The sequence below is a fragment of the Aythya fuligula genome, chromosome 7, assembly GCF_009819795.1.
Source record: "Aythya fuligula isolate bAytFul2 chromosome 7, bAytFul2.pri, whole genome shotgun sequence".
Classification (NCBI taxonomy): Eukaryota; Metazoa; Chordata; class Aves; order Anseriformes; family Anatidae; genus Aythya; species Aythya fuligula.
In genome coordinates this window covers 23074741-23099159 of record NC_045565.1, presented here as the reverse complement: position 1 = coordinate 23099159, position 24419 = coordinate 23074741, and the positions used below count along the sequence as shown (strand labels likewise).

At 52.2% G+C, this 24419-nt stretch overlaps 1 protein-coding gene across 1 annotated transcript in view; it reads right to left on the bottom strand.

Moving 5' to 3' along the window:
- Positions 1-13778, bottom strand: part of HPSE2 (heparanase 2 (inactive)) — a 96689-nt gene extending 82911 nt beyond the window's left edge. The window contains exons 1-3 of the mRNA XM_032191208.1: positions 13582-13778; positions 12444-12601; positions 1280-1441 (exon numbers count right to left, since the gene is read on the bottom strand). Coding sequence (XP_032047099.1) covers positions 1280-1441; positions 12444-12601; positions 13582-13778 — 517 coding nt within the window. The remainder of the gene's footprint in view (positions 1-1279; positions 1442-12443; positions 12602-13581) is intronic.
- Positions 13779-24419: the final 10641 nt, after the last annotated feature.

The following is a 24419-nucleotide window of genomic DNA, read 5'->3' as shown; positions in this document are numbered from 1 at the left end:
TTGAAGCAGGGAGGGAAGGAGGATAGGGGAGAGCAGCTTCTCTTCTCGAGGGAAGTTTGTTTAGTGGAAAGTAAGCAAGTTGTCAGGGGAAAAGCTGACAATGTTGATTCCAGCAGTTGTACTGGGAATAAACAGCCAAGTGGATTACGTTACAGGGAATGAGAAACGGCTCTGAGGATCCCATTTAAATGCTGGGCTTTCAGGAATGATGCGATTCAGCCATGCTCCTGGCCCCAGTGCCCACCAGCCCCCGGAGCTGAGCCCCCTGCGAGCCCCGGTACAGCCATCCCTCCCCCGGGGGGGTCCCTGAGAGGTCGGCACAGCCGATGTCCACAGGGGTGCCAGGGCTCACAGGGACAGGGGATGACATGGACCCATGCTGGCTTAGGGCTGGGGGCTGGATGCGAGGCTGCACAGCACCCGCTTGCCTCTCCCAGCCAGCTGCGGGGGCCGCCACGGGGTCTGCCAGCACCCCCCCAGCCAGAGCACGGGGCCCTCCTTCCCGTAAAAATGGGATGCCTCCCTGCCTTCCACAGGAAAGGACCCAGCAAGAGGGGAAGGGGATCGTGTTTGATTTATTAGCCTCTTCCTCCTTCTCATCGTCTGTGGCTCATCCAGCTGTAGTGATAAGAACAGCTATGAAAGGACACTGCTGGCTGCTGGGATCCCATCCTTCTGCCCACTCACTGCCTGAAGACATCAGTCCTTTACAAGCACCATTAAATGTGTATCCAAAATGTGGCAGTCTCCTCCATCCTTTGAGATTGTGTTCCCTGGATAATACAAACAGTTGCCAGAAAAAGAGTATCCTCTCAGCTCTGTCTGGGCCATTATCCCTTTATATTTGCTCTTTAATATTTACTGGGTTCACACAAAGTGCATGCTCTGAAAAAAAAAATAAAAAAATCAGCTGCAGCTTAAAGGACTCCAAATTTAGTAATTGCTGCAGCCCCACCGACACGAACAGTTAGCAGGGAGATTTCTCCAGCACTTCACGTGCTGTGGTATTCTGCTTAGGTCAGACTGCGGAAAACCTTCTGTCCAGAGGCACCAAATCTGGAGTGTCTGCAGAGGTGCCAGCTGCAGAGGCCTTATGAGTCCACCATAATTTCCTGCAGAACCTTTCCCTCCCAGAACCCAGTAATCGTGGTCAGAAAGGAAGGCAGCCAGCGAGATGCTGATTCGTACCAAGGTGAAGCACCCGAGGGTTTTAACACACCTGTGAGTTAGCAAGAACTAGCCACAGCTCCTGGCTCCAGAGCTGGTCTTGCAGCCTTACCTGTTAGTGTGAGGTTGCTGTATGTGTTTGAAAACTGCTCCTTTAACAAAACCAAGTGCATCTGAGCTGCCTTTTCCCTCTGTAGCTCCAACATTATGTCAGGATGCTGGGCGATCTTACAGCCTTTCTGCTTATCCAGGGCAATGTCACTGCGAACAATGTCTACAGCAAAAGGGAAAGAAAAAAGGGAGATGGCCAAACCTCAGCTTCCATTTTCACCAGACGCTTGGATCAGAACCAGCCAACATGACAGCCACACAACCATCACTCAGCATGAGCAACCCAAAAAAAAGGGTCCAAACCCCTTGGATCCACCTAGCCAGTGAAACTCCTCTGCTCAGGTCTCCTTTTCTCCCATGGAAAGTTCAAGCCATTGACTTTAAGAGGCTCACACCACCTTCCACCCCTTCCATCCATCACCTGCCTACCAGTTGAGCTCTTACTACTATGACCCCTCCCTTGCTAGAAAGTGCAGATGTCTCCCAACAATATTTATATTATGACGCTGTTACTGGTATGTTTAACACTAAATAATGAGAAAAGACTAAATCCTGTTCTGGTGACCCCCATCTTCCATTTACTATGGCTTGACAAAGACAGCAAAGAAGGCTTTTCCTTGCCCTATCTATCCTCACTGCAGCTATCACAGCTGCAGTTCACTCAGCATGGCTCTTTGAACAGGTCTCTACATACTTCTAATTCCTGACATCCAATTCAGAAGGCAGGAAGCTTACCTAACAATTACCTTATCTTCATATGAGCATTTTTAAAGTCATATTGTGGAATAAGAACATGATATTCCCTCTCCTAGAACAACTCACCTGCCAGGGAAATGCAAAGCTGGGGATAGCAGGGGAGAACAAGAATCAAATAAGATGTGGCCAGTCTCTAAACAGGGCAGGGGTACAAAACAGTCTTTTTGAGACCATTTTCTGAGCTGAAGGAACACTGTAATGTGCTCAGATCCAGAGGCACCATATGTTGTACCAAATTCTTACAAAACCTTAGGCAGCCAGCAGTGATAAGGAATGATGGAAGTTGGAGTCCTTCCATTGCATTGCATGAGGTCACCCTTTGCGTCACAAGGTTGCCCTTTCCTTGGTTTAATTCCCATCTAGCTAGAAGTTTCCGAAGGAGCTTATCATCAGAAGAGAGACATTTCTTGCTCCACATGCATTCTCCAGCTCCATTATCATTATGCACATCAAGAAACACCGAAACTGTTTCCAATAGCTGTGCTCCTGTCTTTCAAGGTGTCAAGCCTGAGGCTGTGCAAACCTAGGTTCCAAACTCTGCCTTGGGCTGACAGAGAACCCCCTCCGAGGGTGACATGGAAGGCTGGAGGCCACATTATCTGCGTTGGACCAAAACAAGTTTGTCCCCTATAGGGATGGAGGGAATTTCTTCAGGTCATGCCTTGTGGGTCAGGACAAACACTCAGCTCACCTCCGCACCAGGCAGGAGCAGGACTCCAGGCCTGCCATGGGGGTCTATAAGAGCCTGGCCAACCTGCTGACTTGTTTGCTGTCAGATGATGAGGAACTGAAGGCTAGGAGATCCAGCAAGGGGATTTGGAGAGGACAAGCCATTTCTGTGAGGTTTGCAAAGACCCCAGAACAGTTTTGATGGGTTTGGTGAAAAGGCAGACTGATGTCTCCTCCAGTGGGACAAAAAGCTTCCTGGATCAGAGAAACTGTGAAGAAGGAGAGATCTGCAGGGTGCCAATGTGAGCTCTTGGTCCTGCAGCAGTGGCATAGCCACATTCAAAGAACACAGCCCTCCTGCTCAGGCGTGCTTTTGCTGCTCCTAAAACCCAGACCACAGCCCACATGGGCCCAAAAGGAGGAAGCAGTGGCCTGGGACCTTGGGCCCTGTCGCTGTGGTCAGAGGCCAAGGCAGCACCTTGGAGAGTGCAAGGAGACATGGCAGCAGTCCTGTGTGACACCTCCACCCCTCTCTTTGGGGACCACGGGTCACAACAAGCACATGCTGGGGAAGGGACAGCCCTGCATGCACTGTCTCCAGAAATGAGGGGCAGGAGCAGCGTTTGGGTGCCTGTCCTTAGGTGGTGAAGTTGCTGTAATAGGAATTAGCACGGGGATGGCAAACCCCATTGAGACAAATCCCCAGTTATTTTACAGAAGCTGAATGCTGATGTGGTGGGGGGAGGTGTGAAGGGCATGGAAAGTGAGGACACTCTTCTGGAGGTCAGCTTCATGGGGTTCCCAGAAAGCTGCCACTGCAAAAGTGCAAGAAGCAGAAAAAAAGGCATTTGGTGGTCCCTGCTTCTCAGGCACAAAGGCCCAAGAGATTTGCCCAAGACCTACATCTGGAGGTGGAGCCCACGCTCATCATAGCTGCAGATTAAACGCTGGGTGGATGCCTGGGATAGAGGGCTCCTCAAAGGACTCAATGCCTGGTCACAGACCAGCAGCATCGAGGGAAGAGGGCTGGCAGGGCACAGCCACTGTGAAAACTCAAGGGAAACCTCAGCAAGAGCAACCCAGGGAAAAGGACCCATGGCCAACAAGTCTGAAAGTAAATGAAGGGGAGAGATGCGAGGAGAAGGAGAAGGAGAAGGAGAAGGAGAAGGAGAAGGAGAAGGAGAAGGAGAAGGAGAAGGAGAAGGAGAAGGAGAAGGAGAAGGAGAAGGAGAAGGAGAAGGAGAAGGAGAAGGAGAAGGATCCCCCAGGAGACGCTGGGCAGGGCAGTCCCCAAACAGGACACTGCCTTCTGGAACGTGGAGCAGCAATAAAAACAAACACCAAAAGTCGAAATGAAATTAAGAAAGGAAAAAAAAAAAAGAAAAAAAAAAAGAGAGAAGAAGAAAAATACCCAGCACAACAAGAAACCAAGCGTCTCTTGCCAGAAGTGAGAGAGAAGAACTCCAGATGTGAGAGCCCCAGAGGACGCCAAATGGTTTCCAAAGCCGGCAGCTCTGCCTCGGGAGGGAGCGGCCGGGCCGGGCCGTGCCGGGCCGTGCCGGGCCGGGTCAGTACCCTGGCCAGCTCAGCACGGCTCGGCTCGGCGCGGCTCTCCCGGGCGGGTCCCCGCGGCGCAGCCCCGACGGGGCGCTGCGGGCCAGCCCCGCTCCGGCGGGTCCCCGCTCCAGCGGCGGCGGCAGCGGCGGCGGCGCGGTGCCGGGCCCGGGAGCCTCCATGCGGTATGCCGGGAGCACACCCGTGTGGCGGCCAGGTGAGCTGCGGCTGCCCGGAGCCGCCCGCAGCATCGCCCCCCGGCCGGTCCCCGCGACAGCTCCCCCCTGCCCCGCCCGGAGCTCCCGGGACCGGCCGAGCTCCTGGCGCCCCCCCCGAGCCAGCCGCTTGCCCTCGGGGCTGGCGTGAAGTCGCTGAGGCTCCCGAGCAGCCCCCCACGGACGGGCGAGCCGGGAGAAGCGGTCTCATGGCAGAAATCCAGCAGGCACCGGGCAAAACCTGAACCCATTTCGGGTTGCCGGGCTTAGAGAATACCTACTTTTTAAATGAACGCCTTTAAAAGTGCTTTAAAACTCAGATTGGTCTCCCGGAGTTGTCATAAAGAGCCCACTGCCTGCGAAATGAGGAGCACGGCTTCGATGTAGAAAGCCTAAAGATTTCTCAAGCCAGAAGCTGCATCCTCACCGTGTCTGTCTTCAATAGGCAATCCTCTGACAGATTCGTCTCATTCCTTTCCTTTAGATGGGAAAATTCCCTGACAATGAGTTCCACAAGTTATTTCGCACTATATAAAAAATCATATTTGTTTGTTTTATATGTAATAATTCCGCTGGATGCTCCTTATTTCTTGTGTAATGAAAGCAAGGAAATAATTATTCCCAAATTGTCTTCTCTGCATGCCTCTGAGTTCATAACATTTATCATATCATCAGTCATTTTTCCCAAGCTGAAAATACACTGATATCTGTGTCTGAAAGCTGTGATTTTGACTGCCTCCATCACCTTATCCTACACAGATGTATTCCTTGCACGGGTTCGTGTGGTCCCACTATAGCACAGCGTGCTATAGCCTAAGAATGCTCTCAGTGGGTTTCTTTCCTAATGCTTCCTAACAGTGATTCGCTTTATACTTCCTTAAGTGCATTCAGAGAACAATCCATAATAAATTCAAAACATTTTCCACGAATGGCAACAGCCAATTTAGAACCCAGTTGTATAGGAAGTCGCACGCATTTCCCCTGTTCACATTATTTTGCATGAATTATTTCTAATTCATGAGAAGATGTAGCATAGAAGGAAATGCAGAACTTAAAAAAAAAAAAAAAAAAAAAAAAGAAAAAAAAAAAGTAATGTTTTTTAGAGAATTTAGGATGCTTATTAGAAACAATGAAACATATAACCACAGGAATCTTTTGTCTCACCCATATAGCAGCAAATGGCTAACTAATCAGGATCTCATTGTTTGATTGCGCCATTTCCTGCAGTTATAAAGCAATTTTCATGCACAATTCTTGCAAAACAGTTTGAAATTTTACAAGAAAAATGGAGATAGACAGTCGGTCTTTGGAAGCACCTCCTGCACAGAGGTATCTCCCTTATCTCATGAAAGGTGATTTCTGTGGCTGTTTTTTATTTCCCAGGAAACAGCTAAGCATGGGGGCTCCTTCCACAGAAGCCCCCGCCATGCAGAGCAGGTTGTGGATCTCTCTCCGTGCTTACAGCCCCTGGGACCCAGTAGTCAGGAGGCTGCTGCAGAGCTCCCACCAAGATGTGGAGCTTTCTACAAGAGCCTGGCAAATCCCAGAGCACCAGAGGCCGTCAGAGGATCTGCTGGTCTTTGGGACAGAGTGTTTGCAATGCCTGAGCTGCTGTGAGTCTCCCAGAGGAGCTGTGTTTTAAACACTCAGAGGGTGAAAAAGCAATTGTTTCCTCTGTGAGCTCGGAGAGGACAGATGCCTAAGCTGCCGAGGGACACAGGCAGACAAACAGGTGCTCTGGGAGATCAGAAACAGAAGGTGGTTCCTTGAGTAAAGGACAGCTCGTTTGTTTGTTTATTTTTACGGGGACAAAAGGATGATTCAGCTCGTTGGGATACACCTGCTGCACTCAGAGCAGTTTTATGAGCTGGTGGAGCCAAGGCGGCAATCCCAGCCACAAGACAATAACCCTCACTGCTCTGCTGTCCTCATACCCCCGGTGACCCTCATCATCCTGCTCACTAAATCCACAGAAAAAACAGGTGCCTTATTTTCCTGAATTAGTGTTCTGCTGGTTTGGCAGATGATCAGAAAGGGGCCAGAGCCAGCAAGGCAAGCAGCAGCAGGACACAGCACAGAGCAAAAGGAAGGCACTGGGGACCAACACTTCTGGTGGCAGACACCCTAGGGATGACCTTCACCAGGTTCAGGAGGCAGTTTTGTCAAATTTAATCTGACCAAGACTGATGCTGCCACAGTCCTACCTTTCACTGCACTCTTTCCTTTCTTAGCACTTGCAGTCACACATTACATGGTTAAGGCAGCTGCACTAGCTGGCGTGTAATCACCTCTCTGCCTTTCATGTCTGGCCTGAACTGACTCTTCACATAAATTCAGGCTCCAGATCCAGCAGACAGCAGGAACATGCCAGAAGGGGCAGGCAGGTAGGAGCAGCAGCGTGCTGGCACACACCTCTGCATCCTTGACCAGTCATTCCCATGTTCTCACCCTGAGAACTTGGGGTCCAGGTGAAGGGAAGTGCCACTTGGCAAAAGGAGTAACTTTAACAAGCCCAAGTGCAGGAGGTAGAAGATGCCAATTTTATGCTGAAAGAATATAAAGGAATCCTCAGGTCAGTTAGCAGTTTACTGTCTTCCTTTCAACACAATGCCTAAGACTTTCACACATATTCTAAAAGCACAGCATCCTAGAAGCAGCCTGTGCAACACAGACTTGGCATGGGTGGAAGGTGGAATCCCCCTGCTGAACAAACCTCCAAGCTCAGGTGCGGTGCCAGGTATAGAAAGCTGTCTGAAGGAGTGGATCCCAGACTGAAAGGATGCCCACAAAACCCAGTAGCCAGGATTACACAGCACAGCACAACGTTTCCCGCACTATATGGCAAAATCTCCTGACTAGTATGGAAGGCATAAGGAACATGTCTTTTCCCAGGTTTTTGTGGTAATTGGCCATTTTTCCAGATGCCCTGTATCCTCTCCAAAAAAGGAAATAAAATAGAAGGAAGTAACTTACCAGCAATTAAGAGAGTATTTTTGAAATGTGTTGTCCATATGCACTTCAGCTCCAAAACTTTCCCTACGCACTACCTACAGCATGTATATGTGCTCCCTTTCCCCTCTCCCTCCCACGACCCACACAGGGCCACACTGTTGGTGTGTGGCAAGTGTCCTTTGGTCTTTTCTCAGCCACAGACCCCCAGTAGGCTGTGAAAGGATGAAGAAGTCCCAGAGGCCATGCACTTGGGCCAACACATCTTGAAAAATTTCAGTTACAAGAAACTCCTCTTTTTCCCTTGAGTTTTCCTTTACAGCACATATGCACAGAGGGAAACTCTAAGCAATGTTTATGTCACCGCAGGTTGTCCAAAACTGGTCTCTTTCTCTTCGAAATAAGAGGCAGTTGAGGACAGGAGGCTTCACCTCAGCCTACCAGGCTCATGCTATAACACCAGCGGGGAGCTTCCAGAACAGGCTCTAGGATTAGGATGGCACCTGTAGCACCCCTTGCTGAACCAACAGAAGAGACACCAGCTCTCCAAACCACCTGCCCGGGGATCAGACGTGTGCCTGTGGCAGGAGAGAAGCACCTCCAGCTAACAAAGCACAACTCTCAGCACAGCTGGTGAGGAAAAACAAACTCAGTAGGGCACACAGAGAGAAGCTGTATTGAAGGGAGACGCAAGTCTCTTGGGTCAAAAACCTTGCACCTCTTGACCAAGTGTCAAAAAGTCCCCAGTACAGCCCCACCTCCTGGTACCAGAGTTTGGCACACGATAAACTGTTTTTCTATTGTAAGCAGACATCAGGCAGGCCAATGTCATACCCCAATATCGGGGGCTTAGAGACTGACTGTGCAAAGCATGGGCTACACGGGTTGGCAGCCACCCAGTGCGCACTGTGCACAGGGATTTAATGTAACAGAAAATTCAGATAACCTTGTGATATTCCACAAAGTTCAGGGGATACATACGGACATGCTGCCATCAATGGGAACCCCATGCCCTAGGGTGCACCTAATCCATTTTTCACAGGCACCTGCTTTTACAAGTTCCTCTGTCAGGTATGAACAAATCTGCCACCAGGTGATGGCATTTCTGTGCCAGCTTTATATGCAGCGCCAAAACGAGTTGCCACACGCCCTCTCTGTGGGCACTGCAAGCTGCCGCCGCAGATCACTCACCGCTCTGTTACCCTAACTGCCCAGACATGACGGGTCTGGGGCGGGGTGAGGCTGCTCGGGGTTACAAAGGAAGGATGCCATACACACCTGGCATTTTACAATGCATCCAGGTCCTTGCTTCCAGGAAGAATTTGTGCAAGAAAAAAATGACCCCGAAGCCTAAAGGGAATGCTTTACTGCAGGAAAATGAAGTATACTTTAGAAACAAGCAAAAAGAAACCACTATAACCCTTGGATTCGCCCACACTCTCTCAGGGAAAGAATTCAAGGCTGTAGAATAAGCTGTTGAACCACTAAATTACCACTGGTGAATCCATATCAGTTATGGACCTGAGCCCAGTTGTTCCAGCCCCACTCAGGTGGCTGAACATGAAGAGGAGATGAAACCAGGATTGTAAGGTACTACAGAGCACTCTGCTAAAGGCTGGGTCTGTTGTGCCAAACCCCAACAATTTTCCAGTGGCATTTGCCTGCCTGAAAGCTGCAGACCTAAGGAGGCAAGGCAGGAGACTGACCTGTGCTGGCACCTCACCTGTGCATCAGGGGGCCTCCAGGTACACCCTAAGAAGGTACCATCTAAGCTGATCCCTAATGTATCTACTCCTGACATACAGCCTCCAAAAATTACACAAACATCCAGCTCTGTGAAGTGAATGGCTACACTTTGGTGTTTGTCACTGCGTGTGTTTGAGGGTGGGAGGTGGTGCTTCCTAACCCAAAGCACCAGTACCAGGTACAACTGTAAGGTGCATTTTTGCCCTTTGGGTATAGGAGAGAGAGAAAATTAAAAAGGCAGGTGAACCCAAAGGAAGACATAGGTAAAGACAATTTTCAAAAGGTGGAGGTGTGCATGATTTTAACAGTTTGAGAGGGAAATAAATGTAAGTTTACACAGAGGGAAAGAGTTGGGAGAACCTCTGAAAATTTCAGATCATCAGAAAGGTGAGGCACTACAGGGATTGAAAGACGATCAAAGGCAGCAGTGAGGAACCTGATCTGGAGGGCAGTGGGGTAGCAGAGGAGGATTTGCAGTGCAAAGATCCCTGCCTGGAGATTCATTCAAACTCTAGCAAGCATTGCCATTGTGCAGAGCATCCATGAAGGATGCTGCAAAGCAGCCCTGTTGTTGCTGCCTGCATGAATGTCCCAGCCAGCGCATTCAGGCAGCGCATGAGCATGCAGAGGTGCAGCGTGAGCACCACTCACAGAAGGTGCTTGCTAGTTCTCAGAGCAGCCTTGTGTACATGCCCTTCACCTCTGCCTCTCAGCCCTGCACATTACTGAGTTGTTGCAGCTGCAAGGAGATAGAGGAATATAAGATGTGCGCTTCCCTTCCAGTTATGTGCGGGCCACGTGGAAACACAAAGCACGGGAGCATCCATGGGGGCTGCAAAGAGAGAACAGGCTCTGGGTTCACAAGCCTGGAGTCTGTCTGCACCCACAGGACAAACGTGAAAAGAGACAATTGCTCAAAGCAGAAAACAACTGAGCTATGACTTGTCACACCACTAAAAATCACCAAGGTTATGTGTCAGGCTTAGACATTCACAGATTTCTTTTAATCACTCTCTTTTTTAACTAACCAAGTCCCATAAATTCTTTCCCGCACCCATGCCACTAAAGCTTAGACAAGAAATTTCAGAAAATAGTTGCTGGCCGAACAAAAGCACACGCACAGAGAAAACAACCCAAATCACCCCAGATAACTCGGGAAGGGGGAAGGGAACTAGCAGGGCGCTTGCTGGCTTTCCCCATGCTCAGATACTGATTGCCATCTTTTTCTGTGCTGCCTGCTCAGCTCACAAGTTCTTCGAAGCAAGGGCAGGGTTGCACGTTTGTGCATGCCCTGAGCCCAAGCAGATCCCGGACAAGCCACAGATGAGGGAACGAAAACCAGAGCAGCGCTCCGAAAGGAGAACATGGCTGCTCAGATCCAGTACAGTGGGGCAGAGAGCTGCAGTGGCATCAGGATTTCATTTTGGAGAACTGGATCCCTCTAGTGAAGCACTCGGTGCAGCCTCAGCACAAAAAGATGAGAGCTACTAGCAATTCTAGCCCCGGAGTTTGCACACAGATCTTAAGAACAAATAAGAAAGCTTTGCTTCCAGGCAGGAAATCCCTTTTACCACACCTTTCTGATTTACACTGATGCTTGATACACACCACATGTGTCCCCTCCTTCCCTCACCCACATTTGCAATGGTTCTGTTCCATATTTAAGTGATGAAAAGTTAAGACCTGTGGTTACAACTTCTATGAGAAGCTTCATTCTGAAGGACTGCTACATTTCAACTTTATTGCCACGAGGCTAACTGGAAAAAAAAAAAAAAAAAAAAAAAAAAGCTTTCAGTCCTTCCCTAACATGAAAGCTGTTGTGAAGACATTTAATAAGTGTAAGTTCTCTCCTGCAAGTTGTTGAAAAATTGACCTTTGGGCTGAAGTAGGAAAATTTATTCCTACAAATGTTTTGTATGAATCCCATCCACAGTTTTATGCGCTACACTTAATTCCTCCTATCCAAGGTGGCTGCGGCAGGGTTGGTCAGCAATTGCTCCACAAGTTCATCTCAGTAGGCAAAGCTTACAACAAACCCTTCACGGGAGATTTGTTACGAGAAGGAAAAGTAAAACAAGTTATAACATCGGGACTGCTCCGGGTCAGAGACCAGGCAAAAGAAGGAGCACACAGACTTACCCACCTGCCTGTGTGTGGGACTAGAGGGACGCTCACCTCGCCGAGATCAGACGTTATGAGGGGGAACAGCGGGAGGGAGAGCCATCAGAAAACTGGCAAACGCATCTGCTTTTTCCATTCAGCACTGTGCTGCTGACTAGATCTCTGCAAAACTTCCTCTGTTCCACAGAACTGCCCACTGGGATCTGTCTGGCATTAATTGGCCTTCAAAATTACTTATGGAAATATCTTCAGCTAATTTTTCTAAGTCATAAGTAAGATTTTTATTTTTATTTTTTTTTTAAAAAAGGCAACGGAGAAAAATCAATAAATTCTTGCATGCGGACATGGTATTCTGCTTCTTAAAATAAATGCCTGAGGATGGAGACTCGGCCCTGACTTTTCTACCAAGTTCCTTTGTGCGAATTAAGGGCCACAAAAGGTGAAAAACTTTTGTGCAGCTGCAGAGCCGCCGGGGAGGAGGGCACGAGAGCGGGGAGGAAGGGAGCAGAGGAAAGCCGGGAGCGAGTGAATCTGGGACAGAGCCGCGGTGGCACGGCGGGCTGGACGGGGAACGACCCCACCGGGCACCGACGAGCGGCGGCGGCAGGCGGGGACCGGGCGGCCCAGCCGCCACCGAGCCCGGTTGTGCGGCGGGGAGCCCCGGGCGGAGAAACACGGGAACGACGCCGGGGTCCCCGGGGAAAGGCAGGGATCCCCGAGAGCACCGCAGGCTCCGGGCAGGGCGGTGCAGAGGCAGAGCGGGGCGCGACCCGCGGTGACCCGGGGACCGTCCGGTCCCTCTGCGGCTTGCGGTGCCGTGCGGGAGCGAAAGGAGCCGGGGGGACACGGAAAGCCCCGCTCCCCGCTGCGGGCCTTTTGTTCCCCGGGACTGGCCCCCGCCGGATACTCCGGCAACGGGAGGGAAGGGGGAGGATCCCCCGCACGGTGCCCGGAGGGCAGCACCGCCCGGGCACAGCACGGTACAGCACGGCACGGCACGGCCCCGCCTGGGCGCACGGCGCTGCCGGTGCCACGGAGCCCGGGCAGGCGGAGCGGGGCCGCACGGTGCCCGCAGCCCCCCGGAACACCCCGGAGCCGCGCCCGCCCCCCGCGTACGGCCCGGCCCGGCTCGGCTCGGCCCGCGGCGCCGCTCACCGTCCTCGTAGTTCTTGAGGTAGTAATCGGGTCCGGGCCCGCCGCGGCTCTTGGCCGGGTTCTTCACGTTGTGGAACTGCAGAAAGTCCGTCCTCTTGCCCGCGAAGCGCAGGAAGGCGGGGGCCAGGCCCCTCGCCAGGGTCACCAGCCGCCGGGAGCTGGGGAGAGGAGAGAGGGGGCTGAGGGGGCTGCGGGACGGCCCGGCCCTACGCGCATCCGCACCGGCCCGCTGGCCGCGGAGATCCGGGGCTCGCCACGGCTCGGCCGCCCTGCCCGGCACGGCACAGCACGGCCCGGCACGGCGCGGAGCGGGGACCCCCGCAGCTGCGCCCGGCTGCGGGACTTTGCGCCGGCAAAACGGTGCGGAGGGGGAGCGGGGCCGCCCCGCCTGGTGGCGGCTTGGAGGTCGGTGGGACCCGGCTGTGCCCCCCTCCCGGTACCCCCCGGACAAGTGCAGCGGCGTGGCGGAGGCAGCGGTGCGCTCCCGCAGCCGTGCCGTGCCGTGCCGTGCCGGACCGTCCCGCGGGCACGGAGGAGCGCAGCGAGGCGGAGGAGGCGGCCGACGGGACCCTCGGAGCGGGCGTGCGGAGCCCCGCTCTGCCTCCCCGACTTACCCAGCAGGGAGGGAAGGGGCTTTCTGGCCGTCCCAGCGCCTCCAGGCCGCGGCAGCTCGGCGCAGCTGCAGCCCGGCTCTGCCCCCAGCGCGGGGCTGGAAGTCCCGGGGAGCGGCGGGCTCTGAAGACCTGACCGACACCCCCGCTCTCCGCCCGTCGGGACCTGGGGAAGGCTCGGCTCGGTTCGGCAGGCGGCCCCGTTCCTGCTGCTGGTTGTTTATTTATATATTATTTTTTCCCCTGTGCTGCCTCGGCCCCATGTTGTGCTTTTTTTTTTTTTTTTTTTTTTAAGAGGGGCGGTTGTTGGAGCGAGGGGAGCACGACATTTTTTCAGTCATAACTGATAAGTCTCCGAAATGCTTTCTCCATTGCAAACATGTGCATCTTAATGGAAACCATGGCCTCGCTCCCTCCGTCACAACAAGCGCCGCCAGCAGCGCGGAGCCCGGCGGGGCTGGGAGGCTGAGGCCGCCGGGGCGCCCCGCGGGCGGCGTGGGGAGGGCGCCGGGGGGCTCCTGCCTTACCTTAAGAAATCGAGCCAGCCATCATGAATGATGGAGGGGTCCAGCTGCAGGGAGAGGAAATTCTCACTGATTATCCTGACAGGGCTCTTGGTGTTGACATCAAGGAGAATGAGAGTCCTTCCCTTCACACCTGGAGATTTCTCCACCGGCAGCGCTCTCCTGTCCCCGGCCTGGGAGGGCAGCGAGAAGGTGGCCATGAGGGCCAGCCCAGGTGCCATCAGGGCTAAGAGCCCGGGGGGGCAGGAGCTGGGACAGGGCATGCCGGAGAGCAGGAAACCCCTAATTAACTCGCTGTCTGCAGGGGCTCGCTGGTGGCTAATTGTCCTTATCTAAAGTGTGGGGCGCTCTGCCTTTTTTTGCAATGTTTTGGTGCTGGTGGAGGGGAACTCACGCCCCTGACCAGCCTTTCTCGCAGCCGGTGCCAAGACTCCTTGCAGCCAGCACCGCCCCTTTAAGAGATGCAGGCTCCAGACATTTTTAACTTTTTGAAGGTAAGGGGAGGCTCCTGGTTTAACCCCCTCGGCTCGGGGCCCGCCGGCCCGCCAAGACGCCGCCAGCACCGAGCTTTCGCTTTGCCCCGGCTCCGCCGCGCACCGGCGGCCGCTTTCCGCCGCGGGAGCTCCCGGAGCGCGCAGAACCGGGCCGTAGCCGGGACACCGAGACACCGGAGAGCTCGGCACCGGGACCGGAGCGCAGCCGCCCAGCGCTGTAAGCAGGAGGTAAGGCAGCGGCGGCGGACCGGGTAGGGGAGAGGGGAACCGGTCACCCCTAAAGGCACCAGCCGCGGGGAGAGTTCGTGCGGGGCTGCGGCAACCGGGGCCGAGCGCTGCCGGTTTGGAGGGACCCGACGGGCGCGGCGGGAGCCCGGAGCCCCCGTGCTGGAGATCCGGGCTCGGCTCGACCGGCGCACGGACGCCGTGGGGAACCGGGCCCCTGGGAATCGGGCCCCCGGCCGCCCTCTGGACCCGCCGGTGGCCGACCCACGGCAGATGCTCCCGCTGCGGAGACAGCCGAAACTGCAGCGCGGTTCGACGGGACCGCCGATGCTCCCTGCTCCGGTGCCAGCCCGTGCGGGACCGGGGCGGCGGGGCGAGAGCCGCTGCCGAGAACCGGGCCGGAACTGCCCGGGCTCGGTGCGCAGTGGAGGTTTCGGCGCTGGGTGTACCGGGCAGGGGGCTGCCGAGCTGCCCGGGGGGCGATGCCTCATCTCTCGGTGCGCCCGTCCGAAGCGGGCATCCTGCCCTGCCGGCTGCCGGTTCCCGGGCAAGCCCCGGGCTCCCGCACACCGGCAACCGGCAAGCTTCGGGCCGCGTAACGCGCCCTACCTGGGCCTTTCGCCGCCGGCGTGGTCCGCCCCGGTCCCCGGCGGTTCACGGGGCCCCGGTGCCGCGGAGAGGGGCCGGGCCTGGTGCGGGTCGCACGGAGCTCCCGGTGCCGTCGGGGCCCCGCGCCCCCGGGGATGGGGCGCCCGCAGCTGGAGCCCGCAGCACCATCTGCTGGTCACGGGCCCGGCCCGGGGGAGCCGGCACCCACCTGCGGCCACCCCTGCGCCGGGGGGTCCGGAGGTGGCGGGGCCGAGCGGTGCGAGGGCACCGGGCACACACGGCTGCCTGCTCCCGGTGTCCCGGGCCCCGGGGAAAAAACAGCCGGGGGCGACCACGGAGGAAGCACGGAGTGCCCGTGCGCTGAGAAGTAGCGGGGGGAAGGATGAAGCATCCCCCCACGCACCCCGTTCCCCGGCAGGAAGCTCCGCTGGGGCTTAACGGGAAATGCACAAAATGGGATTTGTCGTGGAACGGCCCCGTGAACGCGGCCGGGCTCCAAAACAGCCCGGGAGAGGCCTCCGGGCACGCACACGGTGACAAAAAGCAGCAAAGGGTGCCCCGGCGCCAGGCGCGGAGCAGCGGGGACTCGAGCGCTATAGAAGTAAGAGGATCCGGGGGAAAGGGCTGTGCAATTTCAGCTGTGCAAAGCCCTGGCATCCCGGGACAGGAAGAAGGCAATTTAAGCTTGGAAATTTGTGTTCGTCTGCAAACAACTTCAGTTTTCAATAGCACTTAACCGACCCGGGACATGGAGCCTCCAGAAGTTGCTCGGTTTTGGGGTCACCGCCAAGGAGGGACACGAGTTTCTGAACCATCGCCTTGCGCTTCCTTGTTTTTAATCTTTCGGTTTGTTTGTTTATCTTGTTTTGGTTTTCCGTATTATCAAAAGACATCAGCAAAGCTCCGGTGGCATTTGTTGGTCAAATAAGCACTGCAGTTGCAGGCCGAAATTTCGTGTCCTGCCTCCTGGTAAGCACGGCTCTGTTTTAAAACGAAACGCGAACCCGTTATGCAGCGAAGGACAAGAAAGAAAACAATTTACCCCGCTTAACCTTTTCCCTTACAAACAAACCGTTTCGGAGGGAAAACGTGTTTACTCCGAAGCGTCCCCCGCACTTACTCCCCGCTCGGAACGCAAGCTGCGGATGCTGGGAAGTGGTTTATCTGCGGGGCCGGCCCCGCCGGCACGGAGCAGCAGAGCACACAAAGCCAGCGGCTGCCAGCGGCTCGCACACCGCCCGGGGGCTCGCCGTCGAAGCCCTCCCGACGCCGCTCACCTGCGGCCGGCGGAGGCACGGGCAGCCGGGAGCCCACCGGGAGCCCTCCGGGAGCCCACCGGGAGCCCGCAGCCGGGGCAGCCCCGGCTACCGGCGAGGGAGGAGGCTCGGTTGTTCCTCCGGTAGCCCGGGAGGGAGGGAGGGCGGCTCGGCTGGCGGCGGAGGGGCTCGGGCTCGAAGCGCCGCTCCTTTCTTGGATTACGGTAATTGCTTTAGAAAGCCTGGCTAGCATTAAAAAAAATAAATAAATACAACCCTATCTATAAAGATTTACTCGCGGTTTTGGCCATTTGGAAATACATTTCTCAATTTTCCATCTACTCTGAACTTGCTGTTTTTAATCTCCAGAATAGTCATTGGGAAAGAAAACTGTGGGAGGAGAAGCATTTCTATAAAGAGTTTAACCAAAGCACATTAAATATTTTCCCAACATCACCAAATAAACAACAATTCTCCAGCTCCCAATAAACTATTTAAAGCATGTCATATCATCTCTTCTGCTCTTGCCAATGTACTTTCCTTCTAATTTATAAGCCGATTAGAGCAGGGGCCTGTCTTTTTGTGTATATTTGCAAAATGTCTGGCACCCTTTCAGTCAGTCACAGCTCACAAACACTTAAATGTGCATTTAACGTTGTTATCATAGGTAGTTACTGCATTTTTTTTTCCTCACTTTTCCACAGCTACTGCCTGAGAAAGTGCTTGTTGTAAATGATCTGATCAGTTGCTGAAGGCTTTCTGCAAAGGAAACCTCTTTGGATTTCAGGGCTGATACAGACAGAAAAAAAAAATAAATAAAAAGGAAAAAAAAATAAAGAAGAAAAATTAAACCGGGATCTCTGGCTGTATACATCGACCCAAAAGAAAATAGGAAAACCTCCTTAGGAGGAACATTTTTAGCTCGCTAGAAAATAAACGTCTGCTCATAAATGATGAAAGTTATTATCATCAGAGGATGTGCTGTACCAAACAAACCTCCATTAGGCTAGGAAGAATAAAAACAAGCTAGACAGCCTTTTTTAAAAAAAATCATCATGTCTTTGATTCCCAAGATATCAGCCACGTCTGTTTCTGTAGTGCTGTCAAGTAAACCTGAGTTATGGATGCTCTAAAAGAAGCCAGCAAGGAGAAAATTCAGCTAGTGAAAGTAAAGAACGGGATCCATAGATAATTTACCAAAATATCTTTTCTTTTCAGACTCTTAAATGCCTGCCCTGTACCATGGCCTGACTTACTTGTTTTCCCCAGACAATTTCTGAGAACAGCAAGGACAATGAATGTGGTCATCAGACCCCGTAACAGCACAGCAGATTCTTTTTATTGAGGTTTTTGCTCTTTCTGCACCGCTGTGTCCATCATTTTCACCACAAGAGCCTTAATGTCTGGAATGCAACCTCCTAAAATTACCAGTGCCCAAAGGTGGGTGCTGCACAGCCTGAACTCCACTGCTGAAACAATTTTCTAGCGTGTTGATGTATCATGTCTAACCTGAGCGAGCAGGCAGAAGACAATTGCTTGATTTAATGCAGTATCTGTGCATTACTCTTTAATGGAGGTGTTCTGTGAAGTTCTGTAACAAGCAAAAACATCTGTCTGGGCTAAGACGAGTGGCTGGCTAGGGAGCTGAGCGACGGCACAGGGAAAGCAAGCCTACTGAGAGAGCTTCCTCCTTCCATAAGTGCAAAAGGCAAAGCATCAATCAAAACCCACCACCTGGGCAGGAAAAGCACATTTGGCAATGCCATCTTTGCGTTTTTGCCAGTGTGAAAGGAACATAAACTGGTATCTCCAAATCTAGCCACAGCACAGTTAATTAGTGACTCAGTAGCTGCCTAATTAAGAGCCCCATAAAAATAAAATTAAAAAAAAAAAAAAAAGGACAGGAACCAAAAAGAGGCACCAGTGCACGGGCTCTCCCTGGCTGGGGTACACAGATGCCACAGAAAGATGCATGAGATACAAAAGGACTGAAGTTGGATTTTAGGCAGCTGCTGCTGAAGTCTTTTTTTTTTTTTTTTTTTTTTTTATTGATTTCTAACTTTATTCCCAGTTCTGTGAACAGCTTGGTACCATGTTCTCTGCTAGAATAAATTGTTTTTATTCTTTTCCTTCATCTGCCTAATTTGATGCATGGTTTCAGGAATGCTCTGGCAAGCCCAGGGTACCTCAGCCCTGCAGATCTGTCTCCGGAGAGAACGAGCAAGCTCCCAAAGTGTCTGACTTCCAACAGGTGTTCCGAGAATCCTGAAAGCTGAGATGCACCAACTGCACAAAGCTGTGAGAACTGCTCTGGAGGTGGTGGAACCAGGTGCTGTCCGGGCCCAGCAGCCAGAAATCCCTTTTGCCCAGTGCCTCTTCAGCAAGGAGGAAAAAACAAAACAAAACAAAACAAAACAAAACAAAAAAAAAAGAAAAAAAAAAGTGGGTAATGACTGGGAATATCTTCTCCACAAATAACACTGCCTTTTGGCAGGAGATGCCCTTTAGACCCATGAATATCCCTGTGCTAATCAATGGCTGGGTCCGAATTAGCTTTTGTCTTTCATATCTTGAGTAGAAGCAAATGTGGCAGCAATTCGTCACAGCCAAGCAGATAGAGGACAAACACAATAGGAGACCCGTAGCTCTGCAGTGCTCCAAAGATCACAATAGCCTCATAAACATTTTCCTCAAACTGAGCCCAGCCCCGAGGAGCAGAGAAATGGGTAGAATTATCCTCATTTCACATCCTCATGTGAAAGAAAAAGAGGAGAATACGCCAATTTAACAAGCCTGAGAATGAACACAAGCAAGTATTTGTCCCACCATCTGTGAGGAGATGATAGAGGTGAAGGAAGAGGGAATACAGGGGGGATGGTAGAAGTTCACAGAGACCTTATATTTTTCTGGAGAGATGCTTCACATTCCAGCAGCAAAAATGAAGGAAGCGGACATGAGGAGTAGATCAGAGAGGGGAAATAGGAAGATGGATGAAGTGCAAGGCTGGAGGAGCAAACAAGTCAATTACAAAAAAGAGGAAGGGGCTGTGTGCAGAGACCAACGAGGAGAAGGAGCTCAGAGGAAGAAACAGCAGCCAAAACACTCTCCAGTCAGAGGCACTGCTGGGGTCAGGGAGGCAGAAACAATCAGAATCTGTCAGGTAATTATAAAATTGTAAAGCTCTGTCCTCTGTGTCTGTCTGATTATGACATCTCTGCCACCAGAGTCTGCAGCTCTGTCAGGACAACTGAACACTGCCCTGCTACAGAGATGGGAAAAATCAGCTGTGTCAAAGCTCCAAACTGGTGGTCTGCAAAGGGAAAACAGAAGAAAAGTGTGGAACTCATGGCTAGAGAGCAAGAGAAGGAGCCACTGAGAACTATGGGTTGTGACTGAAAAGCACACAAGTAGCAGAAGGAGAAGCAAAGTGAAATGCTGGCAGTGTAGAAGCAGTGGATGCCCAGGAAGAACCCAGGAGATGAAGAGGATCAGATGGGCAAAAATGAGCACCACAGAACAAGGACGGAAGGCCAGCAGGTGCTGAGGTATGCTAAGGGAGCCATGAGAAAATGGGCTGATGCTGGATAGACCTCAGACTGACCCTCTGTTTCCATTCTCCAGTGAAAGCTCTAAAATAAATCCAGAAAAAGGAATAATTTCAACATACAAATTTCAAAACCAACAGTTAAGTTCCTGACCTACTCCTCTTTAAGGTGGTGGTGGAGAGAGGAAGGTCTGCAAGCATCACATGTCAGGCTGAAATACATAATCTGGAGGATCTTTTTGGGGTTCTCCAGCCATGCAAGAGCATGGTCTGCCTGCAGCTTCACGTGGTTCTGGTACAAACCCATCCTTCCCACTGACCACCAACAACCACATAGTTCCTTCTCCCATCTTAGGAGCAAGGGGACAGGAGAAAAAAGTTGCACAATGACAAAGAGAAATGAGAAGTATTTTCACAGCCTTTGAGGCAACACAGCCTCACCTCAGCACTGTTTCAATGCTGGCAGGTCTGCAGAAACAAGGGGGAAGGTTGCAGGGGGGGTGCGGTGTCCCTAGCACAGTAACCTCTCAGCTAGAAACAATTGCAAGGAAAGAGCACGTATCCAGGCATCTCCTTTGTCCTTTCTACCAGGATCTGGGTGTTGTATCATTTCTTCTCTCTCCAGTTTCCCTTCTGTTAGCCCTTTAGTAACAGCAACATGGCGAAAGCTAAAAATAAAGCAATATAAGCAATATAATAGGCATGCAATTGCATGTCTATTTGCTTTGAAAAAATGATGCTTTATTTCCTGTACAATGGAAAGTACAGTTTGGTGTTACAACTATTGGGTTTTGACTGAATGCAGAAATTTGACTTGAACAATGACATTTCCCCCTGTATTTAGTATTACCATATGTCCCTGATTATATATTTAAGTTGCCGAAATGAATTAAATTTCATGGCTTCCCCAAGTTAGATTCTCTTGGAGTGGACTGTCTTTAACTATTAACCAAAATACTTGGAAAACACTTTAAATCAAAACAGCAGACCTTTTGGTATCATTTCAGGGGAAAATTGGTTATCGCAAACCAAGCGCTTAACATGTCAACATCCAGAAGGCTGGGTACAGCTCTGCAAGTCTGCAGTAACCATGTCCAGGACACAGAGAAAAGGAGTTAATTCAACACCACAGCCTCAGAAAGAGGAAAAAATTGGAGCTCCTTTGCCTGGGGTCTTATTCCTTCTGCTTCAGAAGTTATCATATATCCCACGTCTCAGTGCTTGTTTCACTTACTTGGGTAAAGTATCTTCTCTCAGCTGGCTGCAGAGCATTAGTGACAATCATGTTGCAGACATGTTCCATGAGAAGCCAGCTCTGTGCTTGCTAGTTTTCTTCCCACTTTCTGTGGGGGGAAGTAAAAAAAAAAAAAAAAAAGGAAAAAAAAAAATCCAGCTTTTCTTTACTCCTTCTGTTTCCCATCACGATTTGGAATTGCTAACATTTCTATCCCCACCAGCAGTCCCCCAGTGGCTCCTCGCCCCTTTCTGGAGGACCAGCGGACACCAGACCCCCTGGGCTCTTCTCCACCAGGAAGGAAGCGAATTGCAGCCCGCAGCCTCTGGGACTCTGACTTCAGACCTCAAAGTCAAGTTGATCTGAAGGGGCTTTACCAAACTCCCCATATCCATGCTTCCCTCCTCCTCCCGGACCTGCACTGTCAGAGCTGGAGGAGGACAGCTGTGATCAGGGGTATCCCCACAGGCAGGGGTCGTGGACCTTGAGAGCTGCGGCACAGAAGCTGCAGAGGGAGAAGGTCATTATTGCTAATTGAACAGCAATGTCACAACAGAGAACAGGTAAAAGGAGGAGACTGTAGTGTTCAAAGAAAACGAGGGCAGCCACATGGTGCTCACCGAAGGACTCAAGAGGCAGGATGCAGCCAGGACAGGCCTCAGTGAGAGCCTTGGAAATTCATGTCATACTTTGCCAAAGACTCAATCAATTGAGCATGTGCTAAAGCTCAGTTTGTTTTGTCTTATTTTGAGCTTTGGAAGATATTTCCTATCTTGAATCATTGAACATGCTCCAGCCACACACCTGCAACTTCTGGAGTGCATCCTCTCGGCGAGAGGCTGGCTAGCACGTCGTCACTTATGCAGGTCAAATCCTACTGAAAGCACATCAGACCACAGCTTTCGCACCAGTTTACTTTTACATGGAGCACATGTAAGCTAACATCTGGCAGGAACACAACTATGTCCTGAGCTAGATGCAGCTCATCGCAACAGATGGTGTGTTTGAGACTGCAGGACCAGGGCAGCTTCGCCCCGAACCGAGCATTCTTTCTCCTCCACATCTTTGCACAGAGTTGAGCTCTTGCCACAAAAGTTTTGCAGTCCCCTTGCCTCCTAGGCTGCTCCAGACCGTATGTAAAATCCAGCCTGCAGGTCACTGCCTGGTCCAAGCTCCAGGATTATTTTGCTCCCGCAGAGGCATCTCATTGCGTGAAGCAGGATCCTGGCACGACTATACCGTGCATTGGTGTAATGTGAGGTTAGCAATACTCAGAAGCAGCTGCCACAGACAGTGCTGCCAGTGAAGGAGGAAACTACCTCGCCAACACACACGGTAGCTCTGCCAACACACACACAAGCAGTCTTGGTAGTTAACGATCTAACAAGTTGCATCTGCTGCCCGCTTGGGGGCAAAGGATGGAGCAGTTACCAAAGAGCAGCCTCCAGTGCCACTTCTTCGAGCCTGAGAGCTTCATCCTAAAGGGAGAAACGTACGGAACAGAAAACCTGACAGCGCACATGGAAAATACAAGACGTGACCAACCGCCTCTGCAGCCTTACAGAGTTACTGCCCGAGACTTTTCGTCCCAGGGTTATTTTGCCAGTAGAAGCACGGAGAGAGATTGCCACCTTGTGGTTCCTCCTCCCGCAGTGCCACGGCTCCGTGCGCTCGCCCAGAGCAGCGGTGTGCATCCTGCCGCCTGAGGATCTCCGGCGACCAGGGTACTACGGACAAGAGTGCTTCCCAAGCACCTACTTACCTAAAGAAAAGGAACCCCGCAGTTCGCAGCCTTCAGTTCCTACACTGGGAAATCCCTCGGGAATCTGCAGGTTAATAAGGATGAGTAACCACTGACACAGGTACCTAGCTTCCAAACGCTGACACAAAGCGCTGACAGGGGTGCACAAAACCAAATTGTCTTTATGATATTCTCAGCATAAGGTTTTTGGACATTTCAGGGCTGGTGACAGCCTGCTGTTGCAAAAATATGGGGTAGTGTCAGACAACGGTTCCCACATGGCCATGATAGGGACGGAGCAGCCATGTGCTCACCCCCAGCACTCGCACACAGAAAGGCAGGAGCAGACTGAACTTCTCCCTGTCCCTTTGGGTACTGTTTAGGGCAATTTATGAGATCTGTTCCTTGGGTGGTACAAGTTCAGCCCAGGGGAAGGTCTGGTAAAGGAGGTTACGAGTTAACCTCTGGAAGTCATGCCCGAGTAGAGCACCAGACGGTGCTCCTCCACTGGAGCTAGGGAGGTAGAAAGGGAAAACCAGCAAGAGCTCGTGAAACAGCACAGAGCCCCCATGAAATCCCAGGGAATTAATCAATTTGGGGAAAAAAAATAAAAAATAAATTAGCTGCCTCTTATGCAGAGGGGGAGAGTTTCTCCCAACACAGCAAGGAGCACAGGTCTCCTAGGTAGCTCCTCATGCCTGTGTGCCTGCTGACATAGTGACGCACAAAGTGGCCCATTTTCATGGGTGTGAGGAGGAGGCAGCGCTGTTAAATGTCAGCACTGATTCACCCCACCAGCCACCTCCTATAAATCCCTCACTCGGCCCTGCCCAGCTAAGGCAGGGCTGTCTGGCTCTGCCTGAAGGCAGAGGGGCTGGTGGTGGGGCTGCAGGGCAGGTCCATGGCAGCAAAAGCCTCTTGTGGCTCCGAGGGGGGTCCCCAGCACTGACGTGCTAATGTCACACAGTCTCTGCTCCAGTCTCACTCCTGGCACCAGGAACATGGGCAATGTCTCTTGCAGGTGGTCTGGGCTTCAGCTTCTCCATCAGACCTAGAGCAGGGTGAAGAAGGATGCAGGCTGTGTCTTGGGTCACTGTGGATCTGGGTGCCTTCCCTGGAACGACAGAGTGGGGAGGAATAATAATGAATAATAATAATTTGGGGGGAACTCCATGATGTTTTCTGACTAGCTTCTTGCTTTGCCATTAGTGAGCCTGTCAGAGATGTAAGCAAAAGACTCTTTCCAGTTCCTGAGCCTCTGCTTCAAGGCTGTCCTGGGTGGTGGTCCAGGGAAGACACAACAGTTCCAGCACTAGGTGACTTGTTAGCAAGAGTTAATACCCCTTAAGTAAATGGGGGGGGATATTCAGCACATACTTCTGAAGCTGATAAATCACTTTTGCATACCACACTCTCCATCAGGTCTAGGCACGAGAATAATGTTTGTTCCAGAGCAATACATTTGTTTCCTAGCAAGACCACAAACTTAAAGCTGTTCTCCCATTAAAAACCAATAATAACGATGCCTCCCACAGGAAGAAGAGAGATGAAAGCTGAAAAGCAAGACGCTCGGGCCTCAGCAGACCGCAGGGGGAGGCCGGCTGCGAATCCCTCGGCAAGGCCACCGTGCTCTCCTGAGGACACTGAGCCGCTGAGCACCGGGGGGGCGCAGCCAGCCCCCAGCCCCGCACCAGCCGGCTCCTCCGGCTCCGGGAGCGGGGCTGCGCTCCGGGGCATC